The 14,408-nt window shown below is 36.7% G+C and overlaps 4 protein-coding genes across 4 annotated transcripts in view; 1 reads left to right on the top strand and 3 right to left on the bottom strand.

Annotated features, from left to right (window-relative positions):
* LOC104749832 (putative F-box protein At4g10740) overlaps positions 1-434 on the bottom strand; it is a 2,665-nt gene extending 2,231 nt beyond the window's left edge. Inside the window, 1 exon segment of the mRNA XM_019232740.1 lies at positions 18-434. Coding sequence (XP_019088285.1) covers positions 18-434 — 417 coding nt within the window.
* On the top strand, positions 2,800-4,037 carry LOC104720576 (2-keto-3-deoxy-L-rhamnonate aldolase-like). Its single transcript, XM_010438467.2, has one exon. It carries the CDS (start codon positions 2,846-2,848, stop codon positions 3,932-3,934), a length of 1,089 nt encoding a protein of 362 aa, XP_010436769.1. The 5' UTR covers positions 2,800-2,845; the 3' UTR covers positions 3,935-4,037.
* LOC104720582 (N6-adenosine-methyltransferase MT-A70-like) lies at positions 3,973-7,385 on the bottom strand. The gene is made up of 7 exons (XM_010438471.2): positions 6,285-7,385; positions 5,498-5,596; positions 5,197-5,280; positions 4,792-5,123; positions 4,494-4,710; positions 4,320-4,399; positions 3,973-4,238 (listed from the first exon to the last, which is right to left on the bottom strand). Exons 1-7 carry the CDS (start codon positions 7,383-7,385, stop codon positions 4,067-4,069), a joined length of 2,085 nt encoding a protein of 694 aa, XP_010436773.1. The 3' UTR covers positions 3,973-4,066.
* On the bottom strand, positions 8,955-13,533 carry LOC104720567 (oligopeptide transporter 7-like). Its single transcript, XM_010438458.2, has 9 exons — positions 13,347-13,533; positions 12,867-13,265; positions 12,359-12,513; positions 12,179-12,276; positions 11,107-11,376; positions 10,586-10,885; positions 10,229-10,484; positions 9,911-10,093; positions 8,955-9,821 (listed from the first exon to the last, which is right to left on the bottom strand). The coding sequence occupies exons 1-9, from the start codon at positions 13,375-13,377 to the stop codon at positions 9,213-9,215; spliced, it is 2,301 nt and encodes a 766-aa protein (XP_010436760.1). The 5' UTR covers positions 13,378-13,533; the 3' UTR covers positions 8,955-9,212.

The raw sequence follows: 14,408 nt of genomic DNA, 5'->3' as shown, positions 1-14,408 counted from the left end.
CAGTTCCAACAATACGTTCTGGTATGGATCCACCTTGTTTGCCCCAAATACGGATTACAAACCACAATCTTAGTATCATCGTCTTTCAAGATGCATAACAATAAACCCTCACAATGAAAGACTTGGTAAATCTTGACTTGTTCGTCTAGGCAAGTAAGTTTACCTAGAGCTAGAGGCTCTATGGTTGGATTGTCGTTGACGGTGATTCCCGTTAGATAAACATTGTAATCCATCATCCCTAGTATCCGAGTCTCCCCTAACTCCCTTGATGCTTCTTCTTCTTTGTCAATGTGCGTCTTCTTTAAACTACGGCTTTCGAACAAAGCGTTCCAGTTTTTGCAAGTTAATCGCACCGCTCTCATGTATTTCATAGGAACCCTAGAGACAATCTCATGTACCAAATCCTTTGGAAGATTTGACATCGTTGTTGTCATGATTGTTTCGAGTTGAAACAAAGGACCTTCAGAATTACCTTTTGCGACTCAATATAAATTAAATAAAATAAGGTTGTGGAACAAGAAACCCTAAATTAATGAAGCTGGGCCAATTAAAGACTTTAGAATCTAGTCGGGATTTTTAGTTTTCAACTTTTACTAATGTTCAACGTAAAACAATTTGATACACTCGACTTTAGTTCTGGGCAAAATACCCGAACCGAAAGTACCAAACCAAAACCGAACCAGAAAAAAGGAACAAAACCAAATAGAAACCGATAAAATAACCGAATGAATCCTAAACTTTTTTTTTTTTGGTAAAAGGTTAAGTTGAATCCTAAACTTGAAAACTGAAAGAACGGAAACAGAAACTGAATGGATATCGGAATACCCAATATATATTTTAGTTTATATATCCTTTGTTCAAAGAAAAAAAAGTTTATATATCCAAAATAACAAATTATGTATAAATCCGTAGGTATCAAATATTTTTGGACCAAAATAACCAGATATCTAAAGTAACCAAAATATCCAAAAGTTCTTAGACATATTTGTCAGAATTTGATAAAATTGTATTTAAATTTAACCATTTAAAAAATAATTATACTATTATAGATATCCGGAACCCGAACAAAAATATATATCTAGAACCGAATCTGAACCAAAATTCTAAAATAATAGAATCCTAAACTCTGTTACTTGAAATAGCCAGAACCAAACCGAATACCGCTCATGCATACTCGACTTCTCCACATGCCCCTTTTAGCCAGTTAGAAGAATGCTTAATGCAGAAAGATCATCATTATTATTGTGTTTTTAGATAAAGATCTCTTATTAATTTAAAATTCTCAAATTTCCTATTGGATTGAATCTCCAGTGTAACTAAAATATTATCTTCTCAAATTTAACGTTCGTTATCGTATCAAACTATCAAGTGTCATATTTTTAAAACACAAGATCCTTTTTAATTTTTATGTCTTTCCAAACCAGTCAGTTTAATCGTTACTAAAATACATTTTAAATTGTTCAATTTTTGCAAAAAGAAAAATTGAGATTGTGCTTATAGGCCTATGTTTTATCAACAAGTTTGTGGTCTTCCAAACCATTTAGTACAAATAATATGTTTACTTGTAACCCACAAACAAAACGAGATGTGTAAAAAGTTTGTTACATAGAAAGTTAATTAATTAGCCTTAGCCCTCTAATAGCTGTTTTTTTTTTTGGTCAACAAAAGAATCAGCTCAAACGAGCAACTTTGGTGGAAAATTGTTTACATACAAAACATGATGCGGATTTGTGCGCACTTGGTGTACCAAAGAGTCTGCCTTAACATTAGAATTGCGAGAAACATAAACCAAAGAAAAAGAAGAAAACTCCTCCCTGTCAAGCTTTATGTCGTCTAAGTACGTCGCGAAGGCCGGCCATTCGTGAGGAGAAGACACCATCTTCACCAAATCAGAACAGTCCGTAAAGAAAGCTACATCCCGAAAATCATGGCCAATCATGCACCTCATGGCCCAAAGGAAAGCTTCAACTTCAGCGTGTAGTGGAAAGAGACTGTGTCGGTAGTTGGTAGCTCCGAGTAACGAGGACGCGCTCTGCAAAGAAGTACAATACCATCCTGCACCTGCAAAACTATCAGTCTCTTTCCAGGAGCCACCAATGAAACACCTATAACCAGAATAAACAGAAGGAAGAGAAACACCTTTAATAGCTGTCTTATTTCAACCTAATCAATATTTGTGTTATTTGTATAATATTAGTGTTAACTTGAATATTCGTTTTCAAAGATTTTAACTGAATTACTAAATATTCCTTTTAAAATATTATTTGTTAAGATCAATCTCGGTAATTAAGCAATGATCCGAATTTTTGGTAATTAAAATATATGGTTTTAATTTAAATACCTTAAAGTACAATGAATTCCGAGTGTTTGGCTCTAACGAATAATTCTGTTTGGTAATGAAAATAACTATTCTTGAATCAAATAATATACATGATCCAAAAATGATTAATCTGGAGTACAAATAGATCCGCGGATTTTTTTCTTTCTGTTCTTGGGTAATTTAGGATCCGTGTTCCGATCCATTTAATTTTTAATGATCGACTGAAGGTATTTTCGTCATTTGTCAAAATCGAAACTATAATTTAATTTAATTTAATTAAATGATTCTCTAATTATTTTTAATGAAAAACCTACCAAAACAAAGTCATGATCTATTTTGAATCTAGGAAGTATTCTTGGTTTAATAGTATAGATTAGGATTAGGCGTGACACTTTCTCGTTTTTGAAAGAAAAACCGCACGCAGTTTAAGAACAAAACGGCACGCAGTGTAAGAAAAAAACGCCCAGTAAGTACTACATCGTTGTCCAATTTTATCACTTTTCGATACTTCCCAAGTTCACTGACATGGCGACCACTTCAATCTTCGCCGCCGCCGTCACCGGCACCACGGATGTGACACCTCTGTTTAATTCCTCTTCGTTGATCATCGGAAAATCATTATCTCCTTCTTCAAAATCCGCCTCAATCAGATCCTCCGTTTCGTTTTCCCGCAAAACCCTAACTCCAATCCGATACTCTTCCTCTCCCTCCGATCACTCACCCACAGCCGCTGCCGCCGCCGTGGAATCGATCACGAATCGGTCCAAAACCTCCTTGAAATCTCGCCTCCGTGGCGGAGAAACTCTCTACGGCCTCTTTCTACTCTCCTTCTCGCCGACTTTAGCCGAGATCGCAGCTCACGCCGGTTATGATTACGTCGTCGTTGACATGGAACATGGTCCCGGAGGCATACCGGAAGCGTTAGAGTGCATCCGAGCTCTCAACGCCGCCGGAACCTCCGCCATTCTCCGGTTACCTGAAAACTCCGCAACCTGGGCTAAGAAAGCCTTAGATCTAGGTCCACAAGGGATCATGTTCCCGATGATCGAATCACGCAAAGACGCGACCAAAGCGGTGTCGTATTGCCGGTTTCCACCCGACGGCATCCGAGGATCGGCGCACACGGTGGTGCGTGCTTCCAACTACGGAATCGACGAAGGGTATTTAAGTAATTACGCAGAAGAGATTCTGATCATGTGTCAGGTGGAATCAGGTGAAGGAGTGAAGAAAGCTGATGAGATCGCAGCCGTTGATGGCGTTGACTGCGTGCAAATGGGACCGTTGGATCTTAGCGCGAGTTTGGGGTATCTATGGGATCCGGGGCATAAGAAAGTGAGAGAGATGATGAGGAGAGCTGAGAAGTCTGTGCTGGCCTCGGATCCTGCTAAAGGCGGGGCTTACTTGTCCGGTTTCGCAATGCCGCACGACGGAGCTGTTGAGATCAGAGGGCGTGGCTACCAAATGGTCGCCGGAGCTGTTGATGTTGGGTTGTTTAGGAACGCAGCTGTTGAAGATGTGAGGAGGTTCAAGATGGGTTTGGTGGATGAATCGGACGGTGAGGATTCGTTGGAACATGGTAAAGATGTTGATGATGAGAAGTACTGGAGCGAATGAAACAAAAATTTGCTAATTTCCTTTTTAATGTTTATGTTGCCTTTTTAAAAGCTTTCCTTCCTTAAAATTTTCATAAAAGATTTACAATCAATGATGCCACGAATGTTTGGAAACCAAAAAAACTCAAATGAACTAAGCTGTGATTGAGTCAATAGCCATTGGTTCGTTGTCTGTTTCCATTGCAGAGGCTCTTGGTGGTGATGGTGGCTGGACATCTACTTCAGGGTATGATGCTTTATAACGAGCTCGAAGACCTTCGTTTATTAACCTGACACCGTTAAGCTGGTTCCCAAGTGATAGCCATCTATATAAACACAAATGATTCATGAGAACAGATACCATACTTACTACTAATCATATGACAATAAGAAAGAAAAAGGTTTACCCGGCATGAGCATTGTGCATACGTGCGAATAACTCGAGTTTTCTTGCTCTTGGCATGATCCTTTCTAACATTGCGTACATCTGGTAGTTTGACAAATCATTTACCATTACAAGGTTACAGAATCATAATATACTATGAAGTGATTTGGTAAAGTGTGGGTAATTGTGGACAAACCTCGTCTGGTTTCCGGCTTGTCTCTCTAACCTCAGCAACAATCACATCTGTGTCGATGTTTCTGTTCACTTCTGGGTTTCCTTTGATTCCAACAAGACAATGCTCTTTGCTATGGTTGAGCCAGTGACCTGTTCTTCCTGTTCGAATAATACGTTGAAGCTGATTCGTCTTTACCCATATGATCTCTTCCACTCGCTTGTATCCCCAAAGCTCCAAACTTCACAAAAACAAAACTCCGTTTAATGGAAATCACATGAGATTGTGGTGGCGTAAATAAGATGAGATTATTTCTATGTACCATTCACGGCCTAGCTCCATTGCACGACCAGTGACCCAGAGGAAAATCAAACCGTCTGTCTGCAACGAGGGAACATTGAGAGTGCGCATCTCGTCATCAGCCATTGTTCCGTATGGAAGTTCCATGTGAATGTCCCATGGTGGATCCGCCATAACAATTCCAAAAGTTCCCAAAATGTCCATTCGAAAAGAACGGATGTCGCAGTTAATCCATTGTGCCTCACCAAGTTCAGCTTCGGAACAGTAGTCAGCACGTAGAGGTTTCAATGCCTTATCTGGACCAGCCATCATAGCATCAGCCATGTCGAGCTCGTAATGCACGTATTTGCAAGTCTGTCCCATCCAAAATGGTAATTGCTCAATAAACGTTTATCTAAACAAAAATACCATCATGTAAGAGACTGACCTTCATGTGACGACAAGTATCAAGAAAGGAACAATCTCCTAGGCCTTGCTCGGTATGTGAAGCGATTAGTCGACGGAAATGTCTCTGAAAGCATATATATGTCATACAAACTAAAGTATATTTCGGCCAAGCAATATAGACACCATATTGGGAGGTCAGTATAAAACTCAAAAACTATGCAAAACTAACATACTTTGACTTGCAAACCAATCCCAATTTGTTTCCTATGAATTCTAACAATATAACGTTCTGAATTTCCGATCAAATAAGATGTAAAATCTGAACTTGAATTAGCTAAAACCTTGTTGCAGGCTACGTGAGAGTCAGACTGACGACAGCAATCCTCCTTTGTTAAATACCTACAGTAATACTTAACCTGTGATCCTCCTTTGCTTTTAAACTGTGAACAACATAACAATATACCAGTCAATGACAAGAACCAAGCTTTTTATTATAAGATGGAATGATAACTAACACCTAGAAGAGTTGAGGCTAGAAACAGTAGCAGGGTATAGATCACAAAATATCAAGAGAGAACATCACAACAAACACACAACTTTGCAGAGAAATCACACATCGAAAACTTTCAAGCCCAAACTAGGAGACAAAACAATGTAGACGTTATGAAGATGAACAGGTAAAAAAACTATTAACAATCTGGATTTCATAAGGTGATTATTTTTCACAGAAAAGCTCCTTGCGTTTCGAAAATCCAACCAACAGAACAGAAGCCATAATTATCAGAACTCAAACCAAAGAAACACGCCTCTCACTTATATAGCTCTTTGCTGTAATTCCAACACAATGCTGGGAAGTACAAATCTAGAGAACATACAAAAAAATTTCGATCAACGAAAACAACCAGTAAAGCCTAAGACTGTTATCTAGTCCATATTAACACAGCTTTGAATCAACACACTTATATAGCTCTCTAGTCCAAATTAACACACACTTATCTAGTCCCCTATGACCAATACTACGTTCTTCCTCGATTCCTTTACAAAGCTTCTAAACACCATAATCACATTTGTATAAAAAAGCTTAATTCTGACTACACACATACTAACAGACCGTTTAGTTGAACTCACCTTAGCAGCGGTAGCAGCTTCTTTAGCAGTTGGACGGTGAATCAAATCAAGCAACTCCTCACCAGTCCTAGACTGTTGCTTCTCCTTAAAAGACTTCTTACTCACAAGAGCCTCAACGTCTTTCAATTCATCGTCTTCACTTTTAAGCTTCTGATTCGACGGCGCAGGCAATGGCACAGGAAACGACGGTGGTCTACCCATTATCCCCATTGGATGATGCATCCCCATCATTTGCATCCCTCTTGGTGTATTCATCATTGGTCTAAACCCCATATTAGGATCACTTCCCCACATCTCAGGCCTCGGATAATTACCACCCGACCCGGAACCACCAAACCCGCCAGCAGAAACCGTAGAATTCTCAATCGAATTAGGCGTTTCAACTACACGATTCGATTCGTTGTTCCCTTGGAAACTCTCTGGTAACTCTTTAAGCAATCTAGTTCTATCAATAGCCAAAACCATGATTCTAGGCTTACCACTAACCTCAAACTCTTCTAACTCCACAGAACCGTTCTCCTCAGCCATCGATTTAAGCGCTGTTTCGACGGCGAGGATCGGTCCGCACTCGCCGCCTAAGTCTCGTAACGCAGCCTTCTCTGCTGGTCTCGCGTTCTGGTCATTCTCGAGTTTTCTAAGAACAGTGAAAGAATCAGTAGGTGAAAAGGGTACTCGTTGAAGCAAACACTCAGCAACCATAGCTCTCACAAGCGCCATAGGACTACCACTAGACCCATCTGCTTCAGCGCCACCACCACCAGAACCAGAATCTCTCTGATTTGAATCGACAAGCATCGATTTTGAATCGTGCCCATGTAACTGTTGCTGTTGGGTTCCTGATTTAACAATCGGATGAAGCTTCTTCTCTACTTTGGGTTCGGGTAACGGAGGTGTAGCGATGAATGGTCGATTCGTGAACGAAGAGATGAGTTTGAGTGAGAGATCGAGCGAGGGGACTATGTCTGGGACAATGGATTGGAGAGAGGAAAGGAGTTCTAAGTGAGCGTCGTGTTGGGTTCGGATTCGAATCTCTAATCGAGCTCTCATGTCTTTGACGACGGTAATGGTGGTATCATCGTCTCGATCTGATTCAGTTTCCATGGTTTTTTTCCTTAAAAAGAACAATAATTTCAAGGGTGTGAGAGAGTTTTGTAGTTTTTGTACAGGTCTCTTGAAGCTTAAAAGAGTTTAAAGGGTTTTAGCGAGCAAGGGATTGAAACGATGTCGTGCATCGTAGATGGCAGTTTTTAGGTCAGAAACTTTAAAGAAGAAGGATGATACTTTAAATACATTATGACATAAACCGGTAATACTGTATCTTTTTTCTTTTTTTACCAGGAAATTGTAATATTTATTGTGGGTAGGATTAGGATTAGGATTAGGATATATGATATTGTGAGAAAATTATTTTTTTTTTTCAGTGAGAAAACTGTCTATGTAGGATATTTTTATTTAAAAAATTACCAAACAAAATTATTTTTAAGTATTTTTTTTCTTTATCATCTGATTTTATTAATGAAATTAGGTCCGTTAACGGAACAGATATCTGGTTTTTTCGGATATCTACATCTATATCCGTTTCATTTTATCTATAATTTATTATCTATATCAGTATTCGAAAATTCTGATACCCGTTTAAAATCCGATTATCCGTGGATATAAATATGCAAAAAAACAAAGTTATAAAACGTTTTGTAGACTAAAATAAAGCATATTTTGTATAAAATACTGTGTATTTTGGGCAAAAATATTGGATATCCACATATATATATATATATATATATATATATATATCGGGTATCTGGAAAAATTGATATCTATTATATATTTTTAAAATTTAGCATTATTTGTATCGGATTTATCCACCATTTCATTATCTGTATTTGTATTTGTTTGGTCTGATATCCGTTTTTTGGAGCGGATACCGGATATGGACGCAGATATTAATCTCATGCCTAAATGAAACCATAATAAAATTATTGGTGAAATACAAACTTAATCCAGCATAAAATAGAGATATCTCCGTAATTTAAAATTCTAAGAACGGAAGCAAACGAGAAACACTAAAATGCTAAATGATACAATGAAATGAAACTCACAAAATGGAGACATGTCGAGCCAACCAAGGAAACCATGAGTCTAGAGATCCTTTGATATAACGTATCGAAGATGCTCCCGACCAACCATCGACTGATCGACACTCAAACCCCTAACAAATAGAAAATTAGTTAAGTATATTTTAGATTTTTTTTTCTTTTTACATTATTTAAGATAATAAAAACAAAATATCATGTAGAAATCTTTCAAAACCACATCAATAAATTAATAATTATGCATTTAGTTATTTCCAAAATATAACTTTTACGTGCGACATTCATTGGTGCCAATGTGATCTAACCGAAGGCCTGCCTCCTACTATTAGCGAAAACCAAAATCTATTTACTACTAATAACTTAGAGACAAGTTCTGATATATATGTTGAAATCTAATATCTGTTTTGAAACATCTTCTATACCATTTTGTTTTAGCCACGCTTTGACAGACATATAGTATATTCTTATATATACCGTTGTTGATATAATCCAATTTGGGTAACCATAAACTCATTACCAATTTCTAACGCGGGACTGACACCAAACTGAAATTTTTTAACCAAAACTGAAACCGAACTGAGGGGGAAAAATATGTTTCAATTGATAATGAATGTTTTAAAAACTCAAGAAACTGAAATAATCCAAAATGTTGAATACCCCACCCTACGTACTAAACCATCTTTACAATTTATACACACAACAATCTCACAATGTATATGAGAATGAAGGTAAAAAAAAAATGATCTTTACAAACATAACCACCAAATCCAGCGGCCAAACTTTAGCAAAGGAAATAAATGTATTGGCCATCTCCCAATCGAACTGACTTGCGGTTTTAGGTATAAAGGGGGCAACCTTCAACGCTAATACCTGGCGCGGTTGGACAAGAGGCCAAAGGACAACCATCAAGCTCATTTCCCCACCAATCCAGACTCACATTCTCAAGTCCCAAACACATATAGAGCAACACTCCCATAAATGCTAATCCAGCATCCAATGCTCCTGACAAAACATAATTATACCTCTGCCATAGATTTGGTCTATACCTAAACACAACAAATCCGGATAAAAATCCGGCAAGAACCCATGTTGTGTAGTTCACAGCTGTAGCGGGTGGCATCGAGCTTGTCGCGCTTATAAGAACCGGCATGTTTATAAGCTTGATCCACTCTTGTCTAGGAAACATCCTTGACGCTAACCATACAAGAATTGGGGCTATAGCTCCCACGAGGAAGAACCAGTTAACGGATTTGTATAAACCAAGATCTCCAAAGATTCTACGAGGTCCAATTAGGCCCCATATCACGGATGCATCGTAAAAGACTTTATCGGTTGGACATGTCCAAACCGAGTTGGAAACCGTATCACATATGTTGGGGATGGTCTCCATTAGCCACCAAGCCGTTGTGAGGTAAACCAAACATGAGATTAGTGTTCCAACAATCTGAAACCGATCATTTATCAGCGAATTGTAATTTCTAATAATGTTAAGAGAGTGGTCTACAGTTGTTGAAAGTTAGAGATAAGTGTAACCTGTGCCATGAACATGGTTCTAGGTGGAATCTTCATGTAGTGACCAAGTTTGAAGTCTTGAAGAAAAGTGATGGCTTGTCTCATGCTTATGTATCCATATACTTTAAAGCACATATTTGCAACTGGATACCCTGGATAGATATATCCTATGATATATTCTGTAATAATGTTCAATCCTGGCGCCTAGAAAAAAATTATTCTATCAAACCAAACTGACATAATTATAACCAAATTAAATATAGTATTTTAGGACGTGCAAGTGTTGCATTGGCACACATGACACAACTCATGATTTTGATTTAGATAATCGTTATTTACCTGGTTTGTGATGGCGGTGATGATACCTATAGGAAGTGTAAAGATAATGGCGATTGTACATGCCAATAGAACACCCCACCATGGCAACTGAAGTTGGTCTTTGTAATACTCACAAGAAAATATTGTGGCTCCAATGTTGGTAACGAGTATGCACCAAAACCACCACTCTGGAACTTGTTTGTACCTTTGCATTAGCCTCGCATGTATATCCATTTTCTTCTCCTTCAAACTCTCTCTACTTTGCTCCCATATCTCCCTGAGCAAATAAATCTTTATATGTCCCAAATCCAAAGATTTACATATATATAGTTTATCAAGAAATTTGTTTGGATACATTGTAATGTATGAGAATTATACCTTCCATGGAAGAGGGCAACGTGTACGATAGTAGCACTTAAAGCGGCAAAACCAACACCATAACTAATGGCAAAGAAAGTGCTAAGATACAAAGGGCCTTCACGCTCGTAAGCTGGGAGGTCAAGATGGAAGTTAGAGTCTATAATGGATGTGATGTTGTACTTTGAACCCTGGTTTGTAAAAAGCGAACTCGAAAATATGGGGAAGGTCTTAGCCTTGAACACATCAAGCCAATAGCATATTGGTACCAAGACGTATATCACCAGCACAAATCCCACACCCACATTAGCCGTAGCAAACCTGTTAAAAGACAGTATATTTTTTGTAATACCAATTACCAAACTAAACTGAACCTAAACCAAACCTGAAACTCTTCGGTTATTCCGTTATTCCGTTCGGGTTTCCAAATTAGTCCATATTAAGAATTGATTATCAAATTTTGGTTTATCTCCAACCGTACTTGTATGGATTAGTGTACGTTGTACGTAATAAGTAAAGAAAAATGAGTTTTTAGGACTGACCATGGACTAGCGAGTGGACTGCCCAAGTAAGAGGAAATGGTTGACCAGTCGAGTCCAATGGCTCCAACACCTAACCCATGAAGACCGGATCCAATTTGTTGGGCTATGACTGATGATGGAAAGCACCAACAAACCCACGACAACGACGTCATGATCTGAAATAAGTATCCCGGAAAGACATAATAAGCGAAACTGCAAACGAATGCTATCACGAAGAACTGTGTACGTGTCAGCCCTCCTTTGGTCCGTTCTTCTTTCTCATGCAACGCTCTGACAATTTAGCCAACGACAACAACATCAATGTGTTAGATAGAGATTAATACAGTTGTCTCTTGCTTCTAATTAAATGTGGTTATGTTTCTATCTATTGGCCAATTTGGTTTAGATTCAACAAGTAATAATAGGTATATAAACGAAAATATTATCCATTTGTATAACTTAAATTCTTAAACCACATAAAATAAATAAAAAATGAATATATTTCTATTAGTTACGTACAAAAATGTCTTTATTAGAAAAAGATTATCATGACGTTTATTTTATAAAACTTGGTCCCATGTGCTTTTTTTAGTATTAACATCACATTCTATAAACCTGATAACTTTAACTTTTATTTTCACCTACTTTTTTACACACACACAAATTAAATAACAGTATATATGCCCATATAAAAGAAAAATTTAACTTTTATTTTCACCTACTTTTTTACACACACACAAATTAAATAACAGTATATATGCCCATATAAAACCCCTATTGATCGATGAAAATATCTGTTCTATATTATATTCAAAATTTATTCAACACTATTAATCAGTTTTGCTTTGTAGTATATTATAAATATAACGATAATTATTATAAAATTAAAATAGGTGGGGATGGGATATTTTATCCAGTATTTGTTATTGTATGGTAATGGCATCTTCAATATTTGTGACATTTGGCCAAAACACACAATTATTTCTCTCTAGCAAATTTTGTTCGTATTGTATATAGAAAATATCGAAAAGTAGATATAAAAACGTGAAACACACACTATCTATAGTGATTATTAAGTGCATTATTTATTTACCTAAAAAGTGAGACTTGAACAAGATTCGCCGGCCACCACATCGCCGCCGGTTCAACAAGGTACTTCCTAAATATTCCGGCCCAACCAAACCCTAACACCTAAACATCATAAACCATAAATTCAATCCCATTTTCAAACCTTTTTATCTAAAATTGAAATTTTTTGAAAGAAAATACGAACTTGGGTGGTGACGATAACGAGAAAAGAGACAAAGAACGTTATGTTCTTCATGTAAAACGCTTTCACGACGGTAACAACGTGTATTGCGTAAACAGATCCAGCTCCCGCGTTAGCGAAAATAGTGATCAACACATGCTCCTTCACATTAAACGGACCTGAAACCAAACCAATCAGTGGCATTTCTCTATTTCATATATATTCGACGATGAGTATTTCTAACACAAGCAACTTCACTTTAATATGGACCTAAAACCAATCACTCAAGATTATTAAAAAGTAAAAACTTCTTCTTTTAGTAATTTATACAAGAATCAAGAATGGTACCAAAATCAAACAAGAGTGGTTCCAAAATCGATTTTTCGATGGTCTAATAGTTTCATTGCGATTATTAGACGCTTTAAATAATAAAAATATTCTACTAATTATGTCGGATCCGAAGATTAGTTTGGGTTTCGGTCTAGAGTCTCCCCGGATAAACAAAAAAAAAAGTCAACTTATTTCGGAATACCTGGATTCAACGTGAATTGCCACTTTGAACCTTGGAAGTAGACTCTCTCGGAGATTTTAGCGGCCATGAGACGACCGAGTGGTACGACGGCGATTTGGGCGGAGATGGCAGAGATAGTGAGAGGTTCTGTTCTGTACCAAAAGAACTGATTGAGAAAGGACAAGAGGATGCAAGAGAGAGTTCCCAAGACCCACATGCGAAATGTTAGGACAGGTAATGAAGGATCATCTGTTGTCGGAACGGTGAGTGCTACTTGTCGGATTGGTGAGTTCTCTTCTTCTTCTTCGCCGGAGATTGGTAAAAGAAGCTCCTCTGTTTCATCATCTCTTGGTTCAGAAGATGAAGACGATGAGGCCGAGGATGATGATGATGGTTTTGTCAGATCTTTGGCTTTTGTTACTGTTTCAAAATGTTTTGTTAGTACTTTAATAATTGAAACTATAAGACAAAGATAACAAAAAAACTGAAGATTGTAATTACGTAGAGGAAGAACTTGTTCTGATTCTTCCATGGTTGTGTCTTCTTCTTGCTCTGTTTTTTCTTCTTCTTGAGATTTTATTTTTGTGTTTTGTGAGATTGTGAATCTGGACAAGCTATCTTCCTAGTCTTCTTCACGTCTTGAAGAGTTGGCCCATTTGAAATAAATTTCTTGATATGAAACTCTCTTTTTATTCTTTTATTGTCTATAGATTTTTTTTTTTTAATATAGAAAGTTGAATATAAATAATTAATATCCAACAACTGTCAAATGTATATATATTTTTTCTTTTTTGATTTTGGACATTTATTAGGTGTTTTACTCTTTTTGCTCTTACGGAATTTTGTTTTTCTCAATCTTTCGTTCAGCCAAGACACTATTTACTGTCTTTACTGTATTTTAACGAAATTTATTGTCGTTATACAAAAAGGGTAAATATTTAATTTCTACATAAATTAAGCTTTTATTTATTTTATTAAAATAAATAAAACGTAGAAATACAAACTGATGTTTCATATTTTTATTTATTTTTTAACTTAAACTTTGATACATGCAAAAAATAAACTATTTATTAGTCTAATCTTTAATCTACTAGACTACTACTAGTTGGTTTGTATTAATTTTACAATTCATTGTTGAAACCAACTATTAAAGCTCCCCATGTGGAGTCATAATACGATGTTTAATATGTATAAATTTTTACTAATTAAGTAGGATTAGGAACATATATTGGTTTTTCTCTTTGTTAGTAAATAACTAAATATAAGTAGAGAAGTATACTTTTTTTTTTGTGTAGTAGAGAATATACTAAGTAGCCAATTTTTACCTTCTTCTTAGCGAATACAATTAGCTACATTGGCAAAATAACAACATAAGTTATTTTATAGTTTTACTATCCTTTGTGCTGATTTTAGATTAAATAATTTAAGTTATAACGCAATCTATTTATTCAAACCATGCACTTGTGTAGCTATCCACTTATTTACGGGGTTTTTGCTTTGTCAACCTTCGTAAATTCCCATCTACCAGACATCTCTAAGTTCGATTGCAAATTTTAGAGATAT

Source organism: Camelina sativa, chromosome 2 (genome assembly GCF_000633955.1).
Source record: "Camelina sativa cultivar DH55 chromosome 2, Cs, whole genome shotgun sequence".
NCBI lineage: Eukaryota > Viridiplantae > Streptophyta > Magnoliopsida > Brassicales > Brassicaceae > Camelina > Camelina sativa.
The sequence above is the reverse complement of the archived record's forward strand: the minus strand, read 5'-3'. Positions and strand labels throughout refer to the sequence as shown.